At 46.4% G+C, this 27,437-nt stretch overlaps 1 protein-coding gene across 3 annotated transcripts in view; it reads left to right on the top strand.

The window, feature by feature from the left end:
* MYO18B (myosin XVIIIB) overlaps window positions 1-27,437 on the top strand; it is a 549,955-nt gene that overhangs the window by 343,349 nt on the left and 179,169 nt on the right. For all 3 annotated transcript variants that reach the window (XM_030218025.1, XM_030218027.1, XM_030218024.1), the window contains exons 31-34: window positions 1,735-1,858; window positions 9,037-9,237; window positions 11,138-11,248; window positions 20,994-21,098. In XM_030218025.1, coding sequence (XP_030073885.1) covers window positions 1,735-1,858; window positions 9,037-9,237; window positions 11,138-11,248; window positions 20,994-21,098 — 541 coding nt within the window. The remainder of the gene's footprint in view (window positions 1-1,734; window positions 1,859-9,036; window positions 9,238-11,137; window positions 11,249-20,993; window positions 21,099-27,437) is intronic.

Raw genomic sequence — 27,437 nt, 5'->3', positions numbered from 1 at the left:
GGCCCTCGGGGATCTGTAATAGGATAACTATGGCTAGAGATTGTTCAAACGAGGACCTTTCTGAATTCCCTTTTCCCTATCATTGTTAACAACTGAATGTCTCTCTCCTCCAAGTCTACCCCCACCCCTTGCAAAAAAAACACACAAAAAAACAAGTCTACGCTAATATGTAGTTTAAGAACAGCTGCACCCAGGCAACACGAATGTTTCATTTTCTTTCAAAGCGGCTTTATTGCAAAAGGAACATTTTTAACACTAAATAATGCTATGGTCTGCATGCAGAACTAGTTCAGTGTAATAATTGTAATTTTGCTGGGTGAAAAGTGACATAATTTCTGCTTCAGGTGGAACGCTAAATGTTAAAGAATACAAAATAGCGTTGTTTTCATGAATTAGACTGTTTGGTTTCAGATAAGTCCCATAGAGGGGAATAATCGAATGTCGCTGGCGAAATAGGTCGCCGGCGATCTATTTTGGCGGCGGCGCAACAGCTGGCCGGAACCGTATTTTCAAAAAAGATGGCCGGCCATCTTTTTTTTCGATAATACGGTGTGGGCGGGTTTGAGATCGCCACTTTTGTTTTTCCGCAATAATGGAAAAAACTGCCGGCGATCTCAAACCCGGCGAAATCCAAGGCATTTGGCCGTGGGAGGAGCCAGCATTTGTAGTGCAATGGTCCCCCTCACATGCCAGGACACCAACCGGGCACCCTAGGGGGCACTTCAAACATCTTTTATAAACAACCAAATTAGCTTCCAGGTGCATAGCACCCTTCCCTTGTGTGCTGAGTCCCCCAAATCCCCCCCAAAACCCACTGCCCACAAGTGTGCACCATTACCCTAGCCCTAAGGGCTGAAGGGGGGCACCTACAAGTGGGTACAGTGGGTTTTGGGGGGTTTGGGAGGGCTCAACATTACCCACCACAAGTGGAACAGGTGGGGGGGGGGGGGGATGGGCCTGGCTCTGCCTTTCTGCAGTCCACTGCAACCAACAACAACTGTTCCAGGGACCTGCATACTGCTGTCTGGGTGCTGGGTATGACATTTGAGGCTGGCATACAGGCTGGCAAAAAAGGTTTGTATTTTAATAATTTTAGTGTGGGAGGGGGTTGGCGACCACTGGGGGAGTAAGGGGAGGTCATCCCCCTTTCCCTCCGATGGTCATCTGGTCAGTTGGGGCACCTTTTTGAGGCTTGGTCGTGAAAATAAAAGGACCAAGTAAACCCGGCGAAGTACTGCTTATCGCCGGGTTTTATTTTTCCATTATCCGCGAAAGCCGGCCATCTGGTAGCCACGCCCAAGCCTGCCCATGTCCCGCCTTCACTTCGCCGCCAACACGCCCCTTTGAACTTTCGCCGGCGAGGCGAAGGGAAAGCGGCGAAGCTATCACAAATGTAGCTTTCGAATATATGCTTTTCGCCGCTTTTGCGAAATCGCCGGCCATATCCCTATTTGTGTCGGGAAATAGCCGGCGATTACTTTCGATTATAAGCTGGATAATCATCCTGGCATCTAGCTGGTGCGTGAATATTTCATCTCTGTATCAGAAGGATCATTTTAAAAAAGCATCTCCCTCTTCCAAATACTATTTTGAAGAGAGCTTGGCAAATGTATGAAATTGCCATAGGCTGTTGTCCCGGGTCACCTCAGATCCTCAAATAACATTTATCTGTAGCGCTTATTCCATGGACCGCCAGTGCGTGAAGAAGCGTAATCTGTATATTCTGTGTGGCAGGTTTGATATGCAGTTAGCTCAAGCCCTGGGGGAGTCTGCCTTTGAAAAGAGCCTTCGTGAAAAAGTGGCCCAGGAGAACACGACCTGCAGATGGGAGCTGGGGAATCTTCAGCACAAACTTGAGGTAAAAACACTCCCAGTAGCATATCTAGGAACGAAACCTAGTAATGCAAGAACAGCCTAGTCAGTTGGTATTTTAATACTGTTAAGTCTGAAAAATGGGCTAAATTCAATAAATGGCATCCACAATTAGGCACTGGGATGATCTATGCTAAGCTAGTATTTTTTAAAGGATGTTGCCAGAGAATGTGGTAAAGGCGGTTAGCTTAGCGGAGCTTAAAAAAGGTTTGGACGGCTTCCTAAAGGAAAAGTCCGTAGACCATTATTAAATGGACTTGGGGAAAATCCACTATTTCTGGGATAAGCAGTATAGAATATTTTGTACTTTTTTGCGATCTTGCTGGGTATTTGTGACCTGGATTGGCCACTGTTGGAAACAGGATGCTGGGCTTGATGGACCTTTGGTCTGTCCCAGTATGGCAATACTTATATGTACTTATGCATTAATGCTCTGTGTGGAACAATCTTTACAGAATATTAGCTTAACAAGCATTTCATGTCTAATTTTACTTATTCATACGGATAATTTTTTGGCTATGTCTGAATTGTAAAGTTAGTTAATTCTGTCCTATTCACAAATGGCCTTCCTTTCTGTTTTTCTTGTTTTCAGTTTTTAAATTGTAAAACACTTTAATTTGCATTCAACAAAGCGGTACAGCAAGTTTAATAATTGATACACGATAATTTTTGTGTGAGCACTTACACCTGCCAGAAGCTGATGTAAATACTGACACCCAACTGATGACAGTTAGGCACACAAATTCCATTCCATTGCTTATATCCCACTTAAATCAACCGAGGAATCAAAGCAGGCTACATAAAAACTAGGAAATAAATCCCTAGTATTTGCCAAATAATAAGATTTCAAAGTCTTTCTAAACATTAAATAGGTAGGAATTATATGAATGAAAACAGAAACAATATTCCAAATCTTACGAGATTGATAGTCAACTGAACTCTCATGGATTTGTTTATATCGCATATTATTGACAGAGGGAAAACCAAGTCTTCAAAAAGAGGTAGAACAAACCATCATCCTACCCGAAGGATAAGTTTATGCCCTCCCCAAGGGAGGTGGTGGAGACGAAAACAGTAACGGAATTCAAACATGCGTGGGATAAGCATAAATGAATCCTGCTCAGAAGGAAGGGATCCCCAGAAGCTTAGCCGGTGGTGGGAGGCAGGGCTGGTGGTTGGGAGGCGGGGATAGTGCTGGGCAGACTTATACGGTCTGTGCCAGAGCCGGTGGTGGGAGGCAGGGCTGGTGGTTAGGAGGCGGGGATAGTGCTGGGCCGACTTATACGGTCTGTGCCAGAGCCGATGGTGGGAGGCGGGGCGGGTGGTTGGGGGGGCGGGGATAGTGCTGGGCAGACTTATACGGTCTGTGCCCTGAAAAAGACAGGTACAAATCAAGGTAAGGTATACACAAAAAATGGCACATGAGAGTTTATCTTGTTGGGCAGACTGGATGGACCGTGCAGGTCTTTTTCTGCCGTCATCTACTATGTTACTATGACTATGAGAAACTGGACAACTACCTGAAAAAATCTTGGAGGCCTGGGCCCGGGGAATTTTGTCCCCCCCCCCCCCCCCCCCCCCCCCCCAGGGCTCCTTTTGCTCAGCTTAGTAAAAGGGCCCCTCAGATGGACTGACTTTACACGGCTTTACTTATGCAGTTAACCTGCTGAATGTTGCCATTTAACCAGCCAAGTGCTGACTCCACCCCTGGAACATTCCCAAAATTGCTGGTTTTGACTTTGGCACTAACTGGTTATTCTCAGCCGCAGTGAGCCCAAACAGCTGATTTAACCAGCAAGGAGCCATTTCTGCCTGATTAAATCACTTTGAATATTGACCCGTAAGTTGCTTCTGCGCTGTTCTTCAAAACGGTACCAACTGAACTGAACCTGGCACTATTTTGGAGTTCTGTCCACGGCCCAAAATACCAGTGACCTCAGGTCAGCTAGAAGTAGTTTGGCTGACAGGACTGGTTGAATGTGAATGACTGGAAATGTCCTGCCCTCTTTGGATTCCATATGGAGGGGGAGGGTCTGCTGGGGGAGCAGGGGTCCATTGTTGCTTGGGGGGGGTTGGATAGGGGAGGTCGTTTGGGGGGAAGGCAACTGGGGGTCCGTGTGGGGGTGTGGAATAGGATGTGTAGGGGGGGAGGTGCAAGGGGAGGGAGAATTGAAGACAGGTGAGGATAATCCTGGGTACCAGGGGTGATATGACACAGACGTTCAAATATTTGAAAGGTATTAATCCGCAAACAAACCTTTTCCGGAGATGGGAAGGCGGTAGAACGAGAGGGCATGAAATGAGATTGAAGGGGAGCAGACTCAAGAAGAATGTCAGGAAGTATTTTTTCACGGAGAGGGTGGTGGATGCTTGGAATGCCCTCCCGCGGGAGGTGGTGGAGATGAAAACGGTAACGGAATTCAAACATGCGTGGGATAAACATAAAGGAATTCTGTGCAGAAGGAAGGGATCCTCAGGAGCTTAGCCTAGAATGGGTGGCAGAGCTGGTGGTTGGGAGGCGGGGCTAGTGCTGGGCAGACTTATACGGTCTGTGCCAGAGCTGGTGGTGGGAGGCAGGGATAGTGCTGGGCAGACTTATACGGTCTGTGCCAGAGCTGGTGGTGGGAGGCGGGACTAGTGCTGGGCAGACTTATACGGTTTGTGCGGGGGCTGGTGGTTGGGCGGCGGGGATAGTGCTGGGCAGACTTATACGGTCTGTGCCAGAGCCGGTGGTGGGAGGCAGGGATAGTGCTGGGCAGACTTATAGGGTCTGTGCCAGAGCTGGTGGTTGGGAGGCGGGGTTGCTGGTTGGGAGGCGGGGATAGGGCTGGCCAGACTTATACGGTCTGTGCACTGAAGAGGACAGTACAAATAAAAAAGTAGCACATATGAATTTATCTTCTTGGGCAGACTGGATGGACCGTGCAGGTCTTTTTCTGCCGTCATCTAACTATGTTACTATGTTACCATGCTAGGGAGGGAGGCAGGAGGGCCAGACCTCAGCATTGGCACCTGCTCCTTGTAAAATAGAGAGTCCACATCAATGTATTAGGCCTGTCCAACCACATCCTCTCCCCGCTCCACCCATGCCTCCTGGCAAGGCAAACACAGTAAGCACCATCAGGTGTAAATAGACACGTCTGTAAAATGTTTTTTTTTACATGTATATGCTAATCTGCATGTGTAAAAGCTGCTTTTTCTACATTATTATTATTATTATTAGCATTTGTATAGCGCTACCAAACGCATGCAGCGCTGAACACCTGACATAGAGAGACAGTCCCTGCTCAATAGAGCTTATAATCTAAAAAATGGACCTGCTTCTAAAATAAGAACCCTAGTATGCTATATTATGTTTGATTTACTCTCCCACCGGCCTGGTATAAAAGCCGACAGCCTGCTAAAGAAACGTGTTTATTTCCAACCTCTTTCTGTTGTGGCATTTTACGTGTGAGGAATGTCCAAGTAAGTGTTGTTCTTCCCCATCTCTTCTTGTGTCATCACGATAAATTAATCACGGTCCGGTGCATTCTTTTCTCCGTGACAGTCCTAAGGCTTGTCTGAGATTGTGGTCATGGGCTGTGAGTTCCCTGCTTGTCATTCTCTCAAATGACTATTCTATTCCGCCCCTCCGAAATGGCAGATGAGCAGGGCCACCTCTGCAAGAAAAATTAAAGTTCTTTCCAGATCCTCAGGAAAACAAAATAAGGAGATAAAATCTCTCTCTCTTTTTTTTTTAATTAAATCAACCTAATGCGCTTATGATATGAAATATTTGCATTTATTTTATCATTAGGGAAGTCCTTCGACAGAATGGGAAATAATCGTTTCATAATACTGTTTAAATTAAAAATGCAACTTCCTATGATAAAATACAGGACAAAAATTTATTAACGCTGTTCTCCCATTCTGTGCCTTGAGGAAAAAGCACATTGAGAAATCGAGTTCATGTTGTTTTGCTGTGTGTTTACCTAATTCAAATTCGGCATTGCAGGAATATAGTTATAAAAAGGGGTTAATGCCTGTAGGGATTTGCACTTGATCTTACCACAACATCACCCTGTATTTGCTCACACCGGAGCCTGCAAAGGCCTCTCTGGTACTATGTAAGACACATTGAGCCTACAAGATAGGTGGGAAAATGTGGGATACAAATGTAACAAATAAAAATAGTACCTGGTGGTTTCTGTTAGCATCTCCTTGAGATGATATACCTTTTTTAAAATTTAGAATCAGTACTTAATCAACATTTACATAGTAGATGACGGCAGAGAAAGACCTGTACGGTCCATCCAGTCTGCCCAACAAGATAAACTCATATGTGCTACTTTATGTGTATACCTGACTTTGATTTGTATCTGCCATTTTCAGGGCACAGACCGTAGAAGTCTGCCCAGCACTAGGCCCGCCTCCCAACCACTAGCCCCGCCTCCCTCCTGTATACATAAATCACTTTATAGTTCTGAGAATTAATGGGCACTCTACGGCTTATGTAGTAGGTATAAATAGCTCCAATGGAGACCAGCTGTCAAATAAGCACAGCTAAATCTGACATAATTGGACAATCCCAAGGTGCCCTAATTAACTAGGCTCAATTAGCGGCCTTAGCTAAAATGAATGAATCCTTTGCTAAGCCCTTTCTTAACTGACTCCCCTAATGGTGAACAGAGAGTGGGAATGGGCTATACTTCATTGCTTACTTTTTTTGTTGTTGTTACATTTGTACCCTGTGCTTTCCCACTCATGGCAGGCTCAATGCGGCTTACATGGGGCAATGGAGGGTTAAGTGACTTGCCCAGAGTCACAAGAAGCTGCCTGTGCCTAAAGTGGGAATTGAACTCAGTTCCTCAGGACCAAAGTCCACCACCCTAACCACTAGGCCACTCCTCCACTGTTGCTACTATTTGAGATTCTACATGGAATGTTGCTATTCCACCAATGTGGCCGCGCAGGCTTCTGCTTCTGTGAGTCTGACGTCCTGCACGTCAGACTCACAGAAACAGAAGCCTGCGCAGCCTTCTACATGGAATGTTGCTAGTGGAATAGCAACATTCCATGTAGAATCTCCAATAGTAGCAACATTCCATGTAGAATCTCCATGGCAGGCTCAATGCGGCTTACATGGAACAATGGAGGGTTAAGTGACTTGCCCAGAGTCACAAGGAGCTGCCTGTGCCTGAAGTGGGAATTGAACTCAGTTCCTCAGGACCAAAGTCCACCACCCTAACCACTAGGCCACTCCTCCACTGTTGCTACTATTTGAGATTCTACATGGAATGTTGTTGCTATTCCACTAGCAACGCAACATTCCATGTAGAAGTTGGCCCTTGCAGATTGCCAATGTGGCCGCGCAGGCTTCTGCTTCTGTGAGTCTGACGTACTTGCAGGACGTCAGACTCACAGAAACAGAAGCCTGCGCGGCCACATTGGCAATCTGCAAGGGCCAACTTCTACATGGAATGTTGCACTAATGGAAATGTTATTGCTGGACCTGCAAAGGAAGATGCTGGACACACCCCCGTATTTGCTGCGTTTGATTTGCAGCTACCACACGTTACTTTCCGCATTAAACCGTGGTAACTTCAAAATCTAACACACTTTGGTAAAAGGACCCCTAAAGGCTTTAAGGGGTGCTGACAAACAGAGGGGTCCTTTTACGAAGCTGCGGCAAAAGGGGGCCTGCGCTGGCGTGTGTTTTTGACAAGCGCCGCGGCCTCCCTTTTACCACAGCGGGTAAAAGGCAAGGTTTTTTTTTTTAAAGAAACGGATGTGCGGCAGATAGCTAAACGTATAAAAGATCATCCTTGGCAGCGTTTGTACTGTGACTGTAAATTGTTTTAATGTGGAGCTATAGTAAGTGTTCACAGTCCATTGTATTGTTTTTTTTATTGTTTTCTATTAGTTTCCTTTTTTTATATATTTATTACCATGATTTTTATTTTTATTACATTTTGTTATAATATATTATTCTAAATGTTGTTGTTTTATTTGTAGTATTTCTGTGACCCCTGAGGCAGGCGGGTTTGTCTCGCCGAAACACAGCCCTGTGTCAGGTCTATACGGGTGCCAATAAAGTTGTTTCTTCCTGGATATTTACCTGCGTTAGATCTCCTTACAAATACTCCCAGAGCTGCTACTTCTGTTGTCTTCTGTACTTTTTTTTGTTATCCTTAGATTTGCAGCTACCACATGTTACTTTCGTCATTAAACCGTGGTAACAGCAAAAATCTAACACACTTTGGTTAAAGGACCCCTAAAGGCTTTAAAGTGTGCTAACAAACAGAGGGATCCTTTTACGAAGGTGCGGCAAAAGGGGGCCTGCGCTGGCATTGGCACGTGTTTTTCATGAATTCCGAAGCCCCCTTTTACCACAGCGGGTAAAAGGCGTTTAAAAAAAAAAAGAAAAGAAATGGACGTGCGGCAAATGAAGCACTTGCCACATGCCCATTTCGGGTGGGAGCTCTTATCGCCACCCATTGAGATGGCGGTAAGGGCTCCCGTGCTACCCTGGCGTTAACCGGGCAGCGCACGGCAATGTCCAGTTCTCGCCGGGTACACACCGGTGCTACAAAATTTAAATATTTTTGTAACGCCAGAAATGGTGTAGAAACTTCTTCCAGGCTGCTACGGTAGCCCAGTGGTACCTTCCCTTTTAGCGAGCGGTATGGGCTTGCTGCCACTTTGTAAAAGTGGCTCAGAATGTGTACTCAGTGGCGTACCAGGGGGGGGGTGGTGGGGGCGGTCTGCCCCGGGTGCACGCCTCTGGGGGGGGGGGGTGCCGCGCGCCTGTTGGCTCCGAGTGCACTCGTTCCCTCCCTGCTGCTCCCTCTGCGCGGAACAGGTTACTTCCTATTCCAGGGCAGAGGGAGCAGCAGGGAGGGAACGAGCAGACTTGGCCAACAGGCGCGCGGCACCCTCCCAGTGGCGTGCACCCGAGGGGGTGTGTAATTTGGCTGGGAGGGGGGGTCGCGCTGCACCCGGGGAGGTGTAATTTCGCCGAGGGGGGGGACGCATCGGCGATCCGCCCCGGGTGTCAGCCAGCCTAGGAACGCCACTGTGTGTACTAATAAATATACATTGCTATCAATGACCGTCTTGTTGACTTCATTGCACAAAAGCCACTCAACCAAGACCTGTCCAGTACTCAGTTTTCTCTATTTTCAGCAAAAAGAACTAGAAACTGTGAATCTGAACAAGAAGACTGAAGTGCTAGCAGCCCAAGTGAAGGATCTCTCCACATCCAATATCTTTGATGCAAATTCTTTAGCTTCTCTGAAGAAGAGGGTGTGGGAGTTGGAAGCCAGCAATGCGGAACAAAGTCATTTACTGAATGAACGAGACAATTCAATTCAGCAGCTCGAACAGGTAATTTGTACGATTCAACATCCCTAGACTTAAATTGAAATATGCTGATATAATCTGACAGCTGCTTTAATTAATCTACCTAATCTTTTCTTTAAAAAAAAATACATATTTACAGCTTTCTGAAGCCTCAGTTGTACTAACACTGAATAGAAATGAAAATTGTTAAGTGAGGAGTTGGAGCAGAGTTCAGAATGAGAAGCAGTGGTATGAGGAAGCAGAATGCATGAAGGCAATTTCTTATCAAGAATTAATGAAAGAAATGGAATTTGAAGGCTGGCCAGACAGAAAGAAAATTATCTGGTCCCAATTTTCTTAATGCAGAGGAGTGCAGATGACAGTGGAGACCATACTTTAAAGATGTACATTTCAGAGGTCTATAAAATAATGAGTGGCGTGAAACGGGTAGACGTGAATCGCTTGTTTACTCTTTCCAAAAATACTAGGACTAGGGGGCACCCAATGAAGGTACAAAGTAATAAATTTAAAATGAATCGGAGAAAAGTTTTCATCACTCAATATGTAATTAAACTCTGGAATTTGTTGACAGAGAATGTAGTAAAAGCAGTTAGCTTAGCAGGGTTTAACAAAGGTTTGGATGGCTTCCTAAAGGAAAAGTCCATAGACCATTATTAAAATGGACTTGGGGAAAAACCACTGCTTATTTCTGGGATTAGCAGCATAAAATGTATTGTACTTTTTTGGGATCTTGCCAGGCACTTGTGACGTGACCGGGATTGACTGCTGTTGGAAACAGGATGCTGGGCTTGATGGACCTTCGGTCTGTCCCAGTATGGCAATACTGATGTACTTATGACATTTTTGCCATATTTTCTTAGGAGTGCATGGAACATCTAAGTTGAAGCAACAGCATATATTTCTAATACAAAAGTAATTCAAAAGATCAATATGCATGAAAAGACATATATCTACAAATGTTCAAAGGAAAATAAAACAGTTCTAAATGCAGAATCGCATGTATTTGTCACTCCATGGGGCTCATTTTTGAGCACAAAGCGGCAGATGGACGGTTTTGTGTCCAAATTGTCCAAATCACTATTTTCGAAACACATTTTAAAGGTGTTTTTCTATATAGTTCATCTGCAGTGCATCCAAATTGCAAGGGGGGTGTTTTGGGGGCATGTTGGGGCAGGATGTGGGCATTCCCAAAACTTGGATGCTTTCTGCCAAGGGCTAAAAGATGTTTTGGTCTAGACTTGTTTCAATCATGAATAAGTCACAAAAAGGTGCCCTAAATGACCAGATGGCCATTGGAGAGATTAAGACATGACCCCCCTCCCACCCCCCCACCCCAAGATGTGAAAGAAACAGTACATACCACACTCTATGACAGGGTTTGGGTTGAATGCCCATGGGGCATGGTAAGACGGCTGCCCCCTTAGCTATTTCCATGGTGGGAAAGGGAGAAGACAGGGCAGGCATGCTCACACTATCCTGTGGTTGGGTTGGGTACATCTCCACCGTGGTGTTATTTCTGTTATCACTATTAAATAAAGCTGAGGTCAACGGAAGTTGCCAAATGACCTGCACATTTCTGCTCTTTGTCTGAAAAAGGGAGGTAGGAGGTGGGGTGGGGTTGAAAAGGTTGAGATAGAACCTTCCAGCCCAAGGCAGGGACCCAAGTCCCACGGCCTAGAGTTACTTCAATAGGGCTTTATTTTTTTTCTTATGGTTCTTTAGAATGAAATACTTTTCAGTGCATAAACCAAGCCTTGTTTTGTTTTACAGAGGAGAGAAATGACAGTACTCTTTCTTGACTTTTAACCTTGGCAGGTTTGCTTCGTTAAATCTTTGTTGTGTCAGATGCCAGCAAGCATTGAAACAGCAAGCTTACTCCCTACTGAATTCATGTTTTGTTTGGCTGTGGACCTTTTTCTTACAGATACGCCTGCGATTTGAGATGGAAACTGAGCGGATGAAACAGATTCACCTGAAGGATCTGGAAGACAAAGAGGAGGAGTTAGAGGATATTCAGCAATCTTGTCAAAGGAAGGTAGGTTGGAAAATTGATTCAAGATGTGGTCATTTTTTTCCTGGTCTCTTGCTCTTCATTCCATGTGCATCCCGAGTAACTGAACGGAGAAATGGATTCATTTAATTAAACTGACACTAGCCCATCATCAGCCAATGTCATTAGCTTTAGCAGTGCTTGATGAGAACACAGAACACTTGTTACTGCATCTGGAGTTAATTATGATACATGAACATGTCATATAGGTTATGACATAGTAACATGGAGGGGCATTTCGAAAAGGGTGATGAAGTTGGAATAGGGACGTCCAGGTCATAACATCCAAAATGGATGTCCATTGTACAGGTGTTTTCCAACAAGAAATATGTCAACATAATAACATGTGTAGCCATACTGGGTCAGACCAATGATCCATCTAGCCCAGCATCCCGTTTTCCAAACAGTGGCCATGCCAGGTCACAAGTACCTGGCAGAAACCCAAATCGTGGCAGCACTTCATACTACAAATCCCAGGTCAAGCACTTGCTTCTCATGTCTGTCTCAATAGCAGACTATGGACTTTTCCTCCAGGAATTTGTCCAAACCTTTTTTAAACCCAGATACACTAACCACTGTTACCACATCCTCCAGCAAAGAGTTCCAGAGCTTACCGTATTTTTCGGACTATAAGACGCACTTTTTTCCCCCAAAATTTGGGAGGAAAATGGGGGGTGCGTCTTATAGTCCGAAGGTAGATTTGGCTGGCTGGCCGCACGCCCTCCGAGTTCGGGATCGCCCTCCCCCCGGCCCTGTCACCACTTCTCCCTACTCACGTCACGCGATCTTCCCTGGTGGTCTAGTGACGTCGGGGCAGGAAAGAGCCCCCTCTTTCCTGCCCAGCGCGCTGCTCTCCATCCTCCTGTATGCAGCCTGACGGTCTCCGGCGAGATTCAAAATGGCCGCCGAGAATTGAAGTCTCGGTGGCCATTTTGAATCTCGCTGAGACCGTCAGGCTGCATACAGGAGGATGGAGAGCAGCGCCCCGACGTCACTAGACCACCAGGGAAGATCGCGTGAGTAAGGGGAGAAGTGGTGACAAGGCCGGGGGGAGGGCGATCCTGAACTCGGAGGGAGGGATTCGGACAAGACACACCGGAGCACCTAGGTTTTAGAGGAGGGAAAAAGGAACATTTTTTTTTCCTATTTCCCTCCTCTAAAACCTAGGTGCGTCTTATGGTCCGGTGTGCCTTATAGTCCGAAAAATATGGTAACTATCTGTTGAGTGAAAAAACTTTTCCATGTAACTTTCTTGAGTGCCCCCTAGTCTTTGTACTTTTGGAACGAGTAAAAAATCGATCTACTTCTACTTGTTCTACACCACTCAGGATTTTATAGACCTCAATCATATTTCCCCTCATTCCAAGTTGAAGAGCCCAACCTCTTTAGCCTTTCTTCGTAGGAGAGGAGTTCCATCCCCTTTATCATTTTGGTTGCTCTTCTTTGAACCTTTTCTTGTTTGAAAATACATGCGATCGATGTCTATGTGCTGTAGGCATCCAGCATGAACAGCCATTTTACAAACTGGAACGTCCAACATATAAATGGTAAAGATGTCTATCTGGCAGCATTCTTAGAAGAATGGCCACACAGACATTTTTGCAGAGCAGAAGGGTAGCCTAGTGGTTAGTGCAGTGGACTTTTTAAACAAAGGAACCCAGGTTCAAATCCCACTTTCACTCTTATTTTGTAATTGTGAGCCCTCCAGGAACAGAAAAATACCTACTGTACTTGAATGTACATCACTTCAATAGCTGGTGCTGTCCGAAATCGAGAGTAGGCGTAGGCGTTTATGCCTTTCACTCCATGAGAATTCTGGAGGCACATCTGTATACGTCAATTTGAAGACCCCCGAAGAAGGCCGATTGGCCGAAACACGGACCGTGTAGGGTCCTAATAAACTTTTTTGGTGCCCTTACTCTCTGTGGTTTTTATCTGGTCCATTTTGGTTTCCTTCCGCTCTCTTTGTTGTTTCATAGCAAATATCAGTGACAATAAGGAAGCAATTTTCAACCCTCTCAGCCTCCGGCACGTCACACACCCTTATTGTGACGCCTGGTCCTATTCTCCATATTGTCCACTTTTGCAATCAAAGCATCCACGCGGAGTCAGACTGTCTAGCATCAACAGTCTCATTTCTCCTGATAAGCTTCCAGCTGCTGCTCTGTCTCCTCAACTCACGTGCCTAAATCTTCAAGGCCTGCATGGAGATCTTGAATCAGTGTTTTAATTTCAGTCATACACAGAGCAGCACTGATGTTTAATGTGACCAAGTAAAAAAGTGATGCATTTGGGAAAGAGGAACCCGAATTATAGCTACGTCATGCAAGGTTCCACGTTAGGAGTCACCAACCAAGAAAGGGATCTAGTTGTCGTCATTGATATGTTGAAACCTTCTGTTCAGTGTGCTGCTGCGGCTAAGAAAGCAAATAGAATGGAAAACAAAAATGAGGACGTTATAATGCCTTTGTATGGCTCCATGGTGCGACCGCACCGCGAATGTTGTGTGCAATTCCGGTCACCACATCTCAAAAAAGATATAGTGGAATTAGAAAAGGTGTAGAGAAGGGCGACAAAAATGATAAAGGGGATGGGACGACTTCACTATGAGGAAAGGCCAAAGCGTCTAGGACTCTTCAGCTTGGAGAAAAGACGACTGAGGGGAGATATGATAGAGGTCTATAAAATAATGAGTGGAGTGGAACAGGTAGACGTGAAGCATCTATTTACGCTTTCCAAAAATACTAGGACTAGGGGGCATACGATGAAGCTACAAAGTAGCAAAATTAAAACGAATCGGAGAAAATTGTTCTTCACTCAACATGTAATTAAACTCTGGAATTTGTTGCCAGAGAATGTGGTAAAGGCGGTTAGTTTAGCAGAGTTTAAAAAAGGGTTGGACGGCTTCCTAAAGGAAAAGTCCATAGACCATTATTAAAATGGACTTGGGGAAAATCCACTGCTTATTTCTGGGATAAGCAGCATAAAATGTTTTGTACTTTTTTGGGGATCTTGCCAGGTATTTGTGACCTGGATTGGCCACTGTTGGAAACAGGATGCTGGGCTTGATGGACCTTTGGTCTTTCCCAGTATGGCAATACTTATGCAAGTTCAGTTGTAAATCCCTCAGCAGCAACTGCTGGTCTCTTTTTGTCAGGGGGCCATTTCCCTCCGGGCATATCAAATCCTCTGCCAGAAGATCAGAGGGCTGAGAATCACTTACATCATGTGCGGCCTGATCCGCATCTGCCTGACCACGCGGTACATCAGTGTCTTCATGGCAGGGTGCTAGAAAGTAATGCTTTATTTCTCTGGGACGTCTGCAGGCTATCACAATTTGTTCAGAGCAGCACCTGAGAAGGGAAGGCTCAACTATCACCTTTTTGCCGGGGCCCAGACGGAGATTCAGGCTGAGGCTGCCATTGTGGCCCCATTTATATTTTAGACATTTACGATTGTAAACATCCATTTCACCTTGAATTGTAGAGCAGGCTTTTACATTGGCAGATCCTGTACTGAAATATTAGCGGAACTTGAGGCATCCCAATCCAGACTTCTCAATTCCAATTTGTGTGGCCTATCAGAAATATGCCTCTATCGCCTATGTTTACTAAGAGGCGCTATGAGCTCATTAGCATTTTTAACACGTGTAAATGGTTTACACACGTTAAATAACTCGCCCATAGGAATGTATAGGCACGTTAGCATTTAACGAACCTTAGATTTACAGGTGCATTAAAAACATTAATGCACCTTAATAAACATACCCCTATGTGTCATGCTCCTCCTCACCTCCACTCCTGTGGTCTTGCTACGCCTTGCCTCTGCTCCCGCGTTAGGGGGGCACCGGCTGGCCCTGTCCTTGTGTTGGAGTCGGCACCCGGGTCGCGCCGATCGTTCGGGTTTGGCCCTTTCTGGTTGGGTGCATGACTTTCGTGGGCGGAGGATTAGGGCCTGCTGTGGGCCGGGGGGCTGCCGGCGTGCATGCGCGGCAGCGTTCCTGGCTGGCGGCAAGCCAACGTGACCGAGAACGCTAGATCCTCCCTCGCCCTGCCTCCGGCGTCTTCCCATTGGAGCCTTCCGCCTCGGCCCCACCTCTGCTGGCGGCCTGCCTATCGGGAGCCCCCTTGACCAGCTATATTCATTCCTCTTGATGATGGTGGGGGCTACTTAGGGAGCGTCTGCTCTCTACTCTAGTGCTTCGGCTTCTAATTAGGTAGATCGGATTGTGCTCCTGTATGACTTTGTCTACTGCTTGCTGACTGACCTGATCTGACCTCGGCTGGGATCCTGACTACGGTCTGCCTGCTGCCTGACCTGACCGTTGCCTGAACACCGGATTACGCTCTGCCTGCTGCCAGACTTGACTTTTGCCTGAACACAGGATTACGCTATGCCTGCTGCCTGACCTGACCTTTGCCTGAACACTGGATTACGCTCTGCCTGCTGCCTGACCTGACCTTTGCCTGAACACCGGATTACGCTCTGCCTGCTGCCAGACCTGACTATTGCCTGAACACAGGATTACACTCTGCCTGCTGCCAGACCTGACTATTGCCTGAACACAGGATTACACTCTGCCTGCTGCCTGTCCTGACCTTTGCCTGAACACCGGATTACGCTCTGCCTGCTGCCTGACCTGACCTTTGCCTGAACACAGGATTACGCTCTGCCTGCTGCCAGACCTGACTATTGCCTGAACACAGGATTACACTCTGCCTGCTGCCAGACCTGACCTTTGCCTGAACACCGGATTACGCTCTGCCTGCTGCCAGACCTGACTTTTGCCTGAACACCGGATTACGCTCTGCCTGCTGCCTGACCTGACCTTTGCCTGAACACCGGATTACACTCTGCCTGCTGTCTGACCTGATCTTCGCCTGAACACCAGACTACGCTCTGCTTGCCGCCTGCCTGTCCTGACCTCTGCCTGAGTCCGGTATACCTTCTGTTTGCCGCCTGACCAGTTACCTGCTTGAAGCCTGTTTGCATCCTGCTCGCTGACTGACCTGGTTCCTGCTATATTCCTGACTACCCTCTGCTTGGTGCCTGACCTATGACTGCCTGTTCCTAGCTACTCTCTGCCTGTTGTCCATGACCGAATGACCCCTGCCTGTATCCGGAAGTCCTTTCGGCTGCCTGCACCTGGGGGCTCAACCCTCGGGGAACGGCAGTCACCACAGGTGAAGCCGCGGGGTTGCTCGGCTGCCTAACGGAGAGCAGGTTTGAGTCTTCGCCTCCGTGCTCCCAACGGACACAAGAACTCACGACCGCGACACTTTGTGCCTTTATTTTGGTTGTGTTCTGAGATCTGTGCTTTGCACTTGAGTGAGACGTCACCACATGAATATCTTTCCATTATAATTACAAGTATTTGCTGTCTATATATAGATTAGTCTAAATTAATCTATTACTGTTTTCTGCCCATTAGAAGGAAAGAAGTCATCTTTATATTTCCTTGCATCCAATATTTTGAAGGAATAGATTAAATGATTCGATGCCTGTTGTCGTAGCTAAACAGTCAGCAAATGCATTCATTGTTGAGACTGCCAATTCATTATGCTAAAATAAATTACGGGTGGGGGAAGGCGGTAGGAAAACATATTTTCCAGATAGAGGTCAAACAGATGAAACACTCTGTCACAAGCAAGTAATATCACAGGGACAGAGAGACTACAAACTAATTTATTGCTCAGTAATTTTCAGGTCCTGACCTCTCTGCTAAGTCTGCTGCATCCCAATAGAAACTGGGTGAAAATGTCTTACTGTAAGTTTCACCGTTAATTAGTATGCCAGCCATCAGTAGGTAGCCCTACGCACGTTTTTCTTCTTGTACATCTGCTGCTACTTCAATTTCGCATCACTCACTCACTTCTATTATCCCTTTCTCTATAACTCTTCCTAATCATGCGCATTTTTATCTCGATGTAAATCTATTCTGACTTTTCCATTCTTTTTGCTTTTTTCTCTTGCTGTCTTCATTTTCTTTCCTCCTTCCTTTTCATTTCTCCATCATTGTTTCGTTTAATTCATACATACGTAGGGATCAATTTTTATGATCTATTGATCAGGTAAGATAAGTGGTTAAATTTTAATTCGGTACCTTTAGGACAATTTTCAATCAAACTGATTAATAGAGAAGTTGCATGAAAAAAAACCCCAATTATCAGTTCGGTTCACTTTCGGATCAGTCACCCATTCACTTCATTTTTCAGGTTCCGGATTATTTAGTTGTTTCTATTTGAGTCAATTACGCAAGCAATTTTGCAAGCTAACAAAGGGGGTTTCCATCCATTTTAATTGAAACTTGTTGGAGGGCGACAACAGCACTCCAAGGGCATCAAGAGTGTAAGAAGGGCAAAGGACAGTGGCAGTGACATGAAGATTCCAGGCCACAGTGAGGGGGGGGGGGGGGGAAAGCAATGCCAACACTGGCAGGAAGATGCCAAGGCACCAGAAAAGGGGTAAAGCAGCACCAGTATTGGCAGCACCAGGAGAAGGGTAAAGTGAATCCAACATTGAAAGGATGACCCCCAAATCCTTCCGGAAAGCACTAAAGACAATCCTGTTCAGAAGAGCAAAAAAGCACAAAAAAGAAATGGTCGTACTTGCCAGATGGCCATTTTGGAGGGCTACCCATTGAATGGCAGTAAGGGAAAGGGAAATGGGACTTGATATACCGCCTTTCTGAGGTTTTTGCAACTACATTCAAAGCGGTTTACATATATTCAGGTACTTATTTTGTACCAGGGGCATTGGAGGATTAAGTGACTTGCTCAGAGTCACAAGGAGCTGCAGTGGGAATTGAACTCAGTTCCCCAGGATCAAAGACCACTGCACTAACCACTAGACTACTCCTCCACTAGGGCTTCTGCGCTAATTGGGTGGTAAATCCCTGTGTAAATATTTTTCAAATATTTCCACTAGTGCAAGAAACGCCAAGCACTGAGGGTGAAACTACCTCCGGTGCCTGCGTTGGGCCGGCGGTAATGTTGGATTGCCTGCGGCACAGCAATCCTGTAGTAAAAGAGCCCCTAGATTCAGTAAATGGCAACCAAATTTAGGCGCAAAATAATTGAGCAATGAGCTCTATTCTATAAACAGCGCTCTGAGTTGGGCACTGTTTATAGTATAGTGCCGGGATCCACACCAAGTTCTGGGCATGAGGATTACACCAGCTGAAACCTGGTGGAAATCCCCACCTATAAATTAGGTGCAGATCCCCCCCAAATTCTATAATACTGGGCATATATTTAGTGAAAGACCCTGGTCCACCCATGCCCCTTTCATGGCCATGCCCCCTTTTCAGTTACACGCTAAAAAATTTATAGAATAGCGCTTAGCAAGATGTGCAGGCAAATCCAAATTCTTGCCAATTAATGCCAGTCATTGATTGCTAGCTAGGGTTACCATGAGGCATATTTTCAAAGCACTTTGGGAGGCTAAGTTCCATAGGTTTCTATGGAACTTTGGGAGGCTAAGTGCTTTGAAAATGAGCCTCAATATGTCTGGATTTACCCGGACATGTCCTCTTTTTGAGGACATGTCCGGGCAACCGGGCAGGTTTTGCCAATCTGCCCGTTGAGATTTCTGGACAAATGGGCAGGCTGGCGGGCGGGCCGTTCTAAAGGAAGGCCCGCCCACCAGCCTGCCCATTTGTCCAGAAATCCGAACGGGCAGATTCAAAATGGCCGCCGAGAGTTGAGGTGCCCTCGTGAGACTTCAACTCTCGGCGGCCATTTTGAATCGGCGCCAAGATCACCAACAGGAAGGATACATGCAGGGCAGCGCTCCGGGAAGGAAAGAGGGGGCTCTTTCCTGCCCCGAAGAGGCCACTAGACCACCAGGGCAGGAGTAAGGTAAGGGGAGGGGGTGACGGGGAGGGGGGGTGACGGGGTGTGTGACAGGGGAGAGGGGAAAATGTGTCAGGGGCGGAGCGGGGGCTTGAAAGGGGCGGGCGGGGTGTGTGGTGGGGCGGGGCATGTGTCCTCCTTTTTGGGGGACAAAATATGGTAACTCTATTGCTAGCACCCAATTGGCTCATTACTTAATTAAATTGCATGTGCAAATTAGGCACACACTCAAATTTGTGCATGTAAGTTTGAGCGCCATTTATAGAATCCAGGGGACAGCACGTGGTTTACCGCACAGTAACGGCTAGTCCAGAGCCGCATTAAGGAGTTTTGCAGTAATTTAGCAGCTACAGCATGAGAAACGGCACATTAAGGGCTTCTTGTGTCATGGGATATGTGGCATGATTGAGAGTGGGCGGGAAGGCGTTTGGCAGTTACTGCGCAGCACTAACCACATGAAGGTCCAGTTAAAGCCTCCCAAATAGGAGGCGCTAAGGGATAAATTCTTAAAGTGGAGCTTAAAAATTGGCACTGAAAATTTAGAGTCATTTTACCAAGCTGCGGTAAAAAGGGCCTTTTTTGCCATGTGCTGAGGCCCTTTTTTACTGCAGCGGGTAAAAAGGCTGAAAAAAGACAAGGCCATGTGGTAAGATTGCATTTACTGCGTGGCCATGCAGGGGGAGGGGGTGGCACTTACCTCCATCCATTGAGGTGGTGGTATGGGCTCCCATGCTAACTGGGTAGCTCGCAACACTGCTCAATTACTGCCGGGTTAACCCCCTGTGGAAATATTTTTTTCAATATTTGAACCCCCAGTGCTGGAAATGCTGGGCGCTGGGGGTGGAACTACTGCTGGCACCCACGTTGGGCTGGCGGTAGCTCCAGATTGGCACACGTTAAGCCCACAATGGGCTTACCGCCACTTAGTTAAAGGGCCCCTTTACATGGAGCGCTATTCTATAAAGGGTACTGTATTTAAGCGCATAAAATTTTGAAATGCCCCATCTACAACCTCAATATTTATGCATGTTAAGATTTTCACTCGGATCATTATAAAATATGATGATCTGTACGTAAATCCTAATTAAGGCCAATTAGCGGCAATTAAGTTGCACACGCAAATTGGCTGTGTGCGCTGATTTGCGCAAGTACTACTACTACTACTACTATTTAGCATTTCTATAGCGCTACAAGGCGTATGCAGCGCTGAGCAAGTAACTTTAGTCACCATTTATAGAATTCGGTGCTTCCGTGTTAATTGGTGAGGGGCACATTATAGCTCCCCCCAGTACCGCCGACCTCCCCGCCATTTTTAACCCCACCCCTACCATTTTTTACCTCCCCACCGCCACCTTTGACCCCCCCCCCAGCGCCAACCCTTTCGACCCCCTCTTCCCACCGCTAGCCAACCCTCTCCCGCCGCCGGGTACGTTTGCTGGTGAGGGTCCCCAACCCCCGCCAGCCGAAGTCCTCTTCTCCGGCGCGGCCGCGTTGCTGATCTGCAAGGGCAGGCTTCTGTTTCTGTGAGTCTGATGTCCTACATCCGACTCACAGAAACAGAAGCCTGCGCTTGCAGCTGAGCAACGCAGCCGCGCCGGAGAAGAGGACTTCGGCTGGCGGGGGTTGGGGACCCCCGCCAGCAAAGGTACTCGGCGGCGGCGGGGGAGGGCTGGCGGCGGGAGGGGGGTCGAAGGGGTTGGTGGCGGGGGAGGCCAGGGCCAAATCTACGAGGGCCCATGCCCCCCTGGCCCCTCATAGCTACGCCCCTGCCCTTTATAGAATACTGCTCGACGCGTACTTTTTTCCACGCTGATTTTCCTGCATGTTTTACTGAATCTTGTCCCACGTGTCTTTCCTAATTGTCTGTTTTCGTCTAGCTTCATCAGCTACAGATGCAGCTGGAGCAGGAATATGAAGAGAAACAGATGGTGCTTCATGAGAAACAGGATTTGGAAGGACTGATTGGAACCCTCTGTGAGCAGGTAGGAGAAAGGGACAGTATGATCTATTTAAGCTTCTGGGAGATAATGAAAACATTATCCAACTAAAGACTCGATTTACTAAAGTGCGTTAACTCGATTATGGCACATTATTTAATGTAAGCTCCATTACGTCAATGAGACCTATTAGTTTTTTTTTTTTTTTTTGTTACATTTGTACCCCACGCTTTCCCACTCATGGCAGGCTCAATGCGGCTTACATGGGACAATGGAGGGTTAAGTGACTTGCCCAGAGTCACAAGGAGCTGCCTGTGCCTGAAGTGGGAATTGAACTTAGTTCCTCAGTTCCCCAGGACCAAAGTCCACCACCCTAACCACTAGGCTAGGCCACTCCTCCACTGTTGCCACTCCTCCACTGTTGCTACTATTTGAGATTCTACAAGGAATGTTGCTATTCCACTAGCAACATTCCATGTAGAAGTCGGCCCTTGCAGATCACCAATGTGGCCGCGCAGGCTTCTGCTTCTGTGAGTCTGACGTCCTGCACATACGTGCAGGACGTCAGACTCACAGAAACAGAAGCCTGCGCAGCCTTCTACATGGAATGTTGCTAGTGGAATAGCAACATTCCATGTAGAATCTCCAATAGTATCTATTTTATTTTGTTACATTTGTACCCTGCGCTTTCCCACTCATGGCAGGCTCAATGCGGCTTACATGGGGCAATGGAGGGTTAAGTAACTTGCCCAGAGTCACAAGGAGCTGCCTGTGCCTGAAGTGGGAATCAAACTCAGTTCCTCAGTTCCCCAGGACCAAAGTCCACCACCCTAACCACTAGGCCACTCCTCCACTCGCATACAACTCGCATTCAAGCATACCTACTGTCAGGGGTGTGCTGGTAAATGGTTAACAGGGGGCTCTCTCTCTCGCCAGCAAAGTAAAAGAGAATTCAGGAGGGGCCCAAGCCCACATTTTGGGATCCATTTGTTAAAGTAGCCATGGAGAACCGGCTCCCAAAATTCTTAAAAAACTTAACAAACGGCTCTCGAGAGCCTGTGAGAGCCTGCTCCAGCACACCACTGCCTACTGTGAAATTTCTAAGATGTCAAATGTATTGGTCTGTTTACAGCAGCCAGTTAGACTGTTAGTTAAAAGATTCAGGCTGCAAACCCCCCCAAAATAATAGGTATCATTTAATTATAATTGAAGTAAAATGTGACCAATGAATGAAAATGACAGTATTAACCCATTCATGTTAGTAAGTCAGGTCTTAAAAGATATAATTTAGGAATGCTAAGTTCTATTACAGTTCTAACAGCACTTAACAAGCAATAATGAGCGATGAGAATATATTTATTTATTATTACATTTGTACCCCGCACTTTCCCACTCGAAGCAGGTTCAATGCGGCTTACGTAGTAATAGGGATTACAGGATATTGAGAAAGAAAATAGAAGTTAAGTATAGCAGAATAACAAACGTGATAGGTAGGTAGAGAAGGACAGGGGTAAAGGGAGTAGAAGAGGTGTGAGCAAGGGAAGAAGAGGCGGGAGGGGAATGGGTTACAGGATTAGCGTAGGGAATTTTGGTGGGAAAGATAGTCAAGGTCATTGTCCTTGTCTCCTGGATATGTGATGGGTAGTAGGGTTCATAGAATTAGTTTGGGTCATTAGGATAGGCTTGCCTGTAGTGATTTCCGGAAGGGTAGATAGTCACTGATTGATCTGATAGGTCTGGGGAGGGCATTCCAGAGTTGGCTGCCTAAGAAGGAGAAATTGGATCCATAATATATGCGCACAACTCCCTAAGTGCATTCTGTAACGATGTGCGCCGCACTTCTAACGTGCGCAGGCAAAAAGGAGAAATGGGTGTTTCGTGGGCACTATCCCCGCCTCCCAACCACCAGCCCCGCCTCCCACCACCGGCTCTGGCACAGACCGTATAAGTCTGCCCAGCACTATCCCCACCTCCCAACCACCAGCCCTGCCTCCCACCACCGGCTAAGCTTCTGGGGATCCCTTCCTTCTGAGCAGGATTCCTTTATGTTTATCCCACGCATGTTTGAATTCCGTTACCGTTTTCCTCTCCACCACCTCCCGCGGGAGGGCATTCCAAGCATCCACCACCCTCTCCGTGAAGAAATACTTCCTGACATTTTTCTTGAGTCTGCCCCCCCTTCAATCTCATTTCATGTCCTCTCGTTCTACCGCCTTCCCATCTCCGGCAAAGGTTCGTTTGCGGATTCATACCTTTCAAATATTTGAACGTCCGTGTCATATCACCCCTGTTTCTCCTTTCCTCCAGGGTATACATGTTCAGGTCAACAAGTCTCTCCTCATACGTCTTGTAATGCAAATCCCATACCAAAATGTACACGCCTAGTTATAGAATATGGCCCAGTGTGCCTAAATCTACGCACAAGGATTTGCACCAAGTTTTCGTTGGTGTAAATGGATGCGCGTAGATTTAGGTCCTGAAATATAAAATATAAAATAAGCATATTCTATAATCAGTGCCTAAAATCTGGACAATGATTACAGAATACGCTTGAAACTGATTTTAGCACTGATTTTTTTAGGTGCCATATGTAGAATCTCCTCCTAAACACTGAGGGCCCTTTTACTAAGACGCGCCGAAAAATGGCCTGTGCTGGTGTAGACACATATATTGGACGCACGCAGGTCCATTTTTCAGCACGCCTGCAAAAAAGGCCTTCATTTGCCCAAAACGGAAGTGCGGCAAAATAAAAATCAGCACACGCATCCATTTTGGGCCTGAGACCTTACCGCCACCCAGCGACTTAGCGATAGGGTCTCACACACTAACCGGGCGGTAATCACCAGCGCATGTACACTGCTGATTACCGTCTGGTTAGCGCCACACGGTAGAAAATAGAAATTATTTTCTACCACGTGTTTTGGACGCTCGTCAAAATTAGAATTACCACCCGGGGCACGTGGTAGCCGGGCAGTAGTTCTAATTTGACGCATGTTTGTACGCACATAGGTGCCTTTCAGGCTCATTTTCGAAAGAGAGATGGACGTCCAAAAAGTGACATAAGTCAGCATTTGGACGTCCATCTCACAGAAACGTCCAAATCGGTATAATTGAAACCTCATTTTGGACGTCTTTCTCCGAAGTCCATCAGAAGAACGTCCAATTCTCAAGGGGGCATATCAGGGGTGTGTTCAAGGCGGGACTTGGGCATTCCTAAGACTTAGATGTCTTTCATTCATAATGGAACAAAGCAAAAACGTCCAGCACTAAGACATTTTGAGCTAGACCTGTTTTTCTTAAGAACATTACTTGCTAGCCTCAAATGTCATACTCAGGTCCCTGGAGTAGTTCGTGCACTTCAGATAGGTGGACCCAGGCCCATACCCCCACTACCTGTTACACTTGTGGAGGAAACGATGAGTCTTCCAAAACCCACCAGAAACCCACTGTACCCACATATAGATGCCCCCCTCATCCGTGAGGGCTGTGGAAGTGGTGTACAGTTGGGGGAAGTGGGTTTTTGGGGGGGGGGGGCGGTTGAGGGACTCAGCACACAAGGTAAGGGAGCAATGGTCAGATGTGTACCTGGGAGCATTTTATGAAGTCCACTGCAGTGCCCCCTAGGGTGCCCAATTGCTGTCCTGGGATGTCAGGGGGACCAGTCTACTAAAAATGCCTGCTCCTTCCACATCCCAATGGCTTGACTTTGGATGCTTTAGACTTGGACTTTTTTTTTTTTTAAATGGCTCAAAATCAAAGACGTCCAAATCACAGGACGTCCATGGTATTACCGAACACAAAAGATGGTCGTCCATCTTTTTCGAAAATGACCTTCTTCCCGGTTCAGAATTTGGACGTCTTTATAAAACTGTGTCCCGCTTTCGTCACTTCCTGTTTCCGTGAGTGCGGGGCAAGGTGAGAGAGGGCCCGAAGGGGGGGGGGGGGCGATCTGCCGCTTTCACAAGGAGGTGAGGCGCTGCCGATTTGAATGCAGGGGGCCCGGTCACGCTGGCGGACGGAGGGGGGTTATCGACGGAGCTGAGGGCAGGCAGGTGAGACCGGGGACTGCAGCACCGGCGGCCTGTGGGAGCAGGAGAAGGACTGAGACCCCAGCGCCGGGCCAGGGGAATTTAGTCCCCCCTGCACCCCCTCTCGGCGGCCCTGCTTACTGCACGGCCATTTCTTTTATCAGCCTTTTTACTCACTGCGGTAAAAAGGGCCTCCGCATGCACCAAAAACAGACTCCACCACTAGCTCAGGGCCCCTGTTACTGCAGCTTAGTAAAAGGGCCCCTAAGTTTCCCACGGTAACTCCGAAATGAGCGCTTGCTAAAATATATATATATATTTTTTTTGAGGGGGCATGTCATGGGCGGAGAGTGAGTGTGCCATGTTGTAATCGCCTAGTGCAGGGATACCATATGAGGCCTTACCACCTACAAAATGGGTGGTGGTAAGTGCTCACATGGTAATTTTTAAAAATGGTTGCACACCAATGGCAACGTTAACGCATGAAACAAAAGAACAATAGAAGTGATAAAAAGTTGATAACCAAAGGTGCTCAAATCTCATGTATTGAAAAAGTCTTTCATGCTATCAGTTTTGGGGTTTGATAACCTTGTGAGCAATTTTCCATTGTTTAGTTTTTTTTTTTTAAATCTTTTTTTGGTTACTATATTGTGCTAGAGTTTTATTGTTTGTTTTACTTTTCAAAATTGTCCAAGTATTTATCATTTCCTAGACAATGGGAGTATTGTTCCATTTTATACTTTAATGTCTATAGTTATGTATTTGTTATATATTCTTTTATTATTTTTTTAAACTCCTGATGCAGGCCATTTGGCCGAAACACGGCCCATGTCAAGTCAATTGAAGATTTTTTTTTTTTAATAAATTAGATTTGAGCATCTTTGGTTATCAGCTTTTAGTCACCTCTGCTATATTTTTGTTCAGTTTGTATTGTGTGGGGGGTTGTTCTTCTGTTTTCTTTCTTTCCACATTAGTGCTTGGCCATTAATACAAAAAATAGAAAATCAGCCATTTCCCCCAGGCTTCTATATAGCGCGACTTAAGTTGCATGAGAAAATTCAGTCATATTCTGGATTTGCGCATCCGCAAATCTTACCCCCCTGTTTACTAAGCTGCGCTAGCGGCTGCTGTGCGCTAATGCCAACACAGCACAGTCAAAGTGAATGGGCTGTGTTGGCATTGCCGCCCAGCAGCTGCTAGAGCAGCTTAGTAAACGGGGGGGGGGGGGTTAATTAGTTAACGAGCCAATCAGTGCCAATAATTGCCACATATAAGAAATTATTGACACTAATTGGCGTTAATTAGAATTTATGCGCAGAACTGTCTAAGCATGTGCATAGTTGAAAGAGAGCGTGGCCATGGAGTGGAATGGGCAGGCCATGGGCGTTTCTAAAATCTATATGCATTGCACCAAGTTTTTCTTGACGTAACTGCCCACGACTAAGTTTAGTTGCGCAGATGGGCGCTCGGCATATTCTATAAACTACATGGAAATTTAGGCTTATTCTATAAAATACGCCTAAATTTAGGTGTCCTTCATAGAAGACACCTAGGCGTGTTTCATTTTGGCGCTGATTTTAAAAGGTGTCATATATAGAGTCTAGTCCTTTATGACCTTAGCCTGGTGGAAAGACCTACGTAAGGGCGTGCCAAGGCCACTTTTTGCCACAGCTTAGTACAAGAGCTCCTAAAATAGTAGGTATCATTAAATTACAATCTGTGATCAAATGTGAACAATGAAAAGAATGACTTGCTTCAGTAACTAAAGCGAAAAATGGCTACTGAAAACGGATCTTTTCAAGAAGGCATACCATATACATCCATCTTAACTACTAAATATTAACATTATAGATGATCTATACAAGACCGAACTTTTATCGCTGGACTGCCTAACCTCTCTGATACTAATGATCAAGCAATACCACTTTAAACCTTATGTCGAATAGGGTCTCCCTCAGTGGTGTGCTGGTAAATTTTTAACAACAGGCTCTCTCCCCGGTCCACCTCGGCGCCCCCCCCCCCCCCGTCCACCACTGTGCCCCCCCCCATCCACCTCTGCGCCCCCCCTAAAATTGCAGAGCTGGCTATAGCCGGGGGGGGGGGGGGGGGCAATGCATTACTCTCTCCAGGAAAAAAAAAATTAAATGATCCCAGGTTCCAATCTAATTCATGTTTAATATGGGATAAAATGCCATAAATAAGTAAATAAATATAAACTTTTAACGTTCAGCACCTGATTCTCAAAGTGGACATATTCCAAACACTATAATGAAAATAAAATTATTTTTTTCTACCTTTGTTGTCTGGTGACTTTGTTTCTCTGATCATGCTGGCCCAGTATCTGATTCTGCTGCTA

The sequence above is a fragment of the Microcaecilia unicolor genome, chromosome 11 (genome assembly GCF_901765095.1).
Source record: "Microcaecilia unicolor chromosome 11, aMicUni1.1, whole genome shotgun sequence".
Taxonomy (NCBI): Eukaryota; Metazoa; Chordata; class Amphibia; order Gymnophiona; family Siphonopidae; genus Microcaecilia; species Microcaecilia unicolor.
Note: the sequence above shows the minus strand (reverse complement) of the source record. Positions and strands in the feature narration are given on the sequence as shown.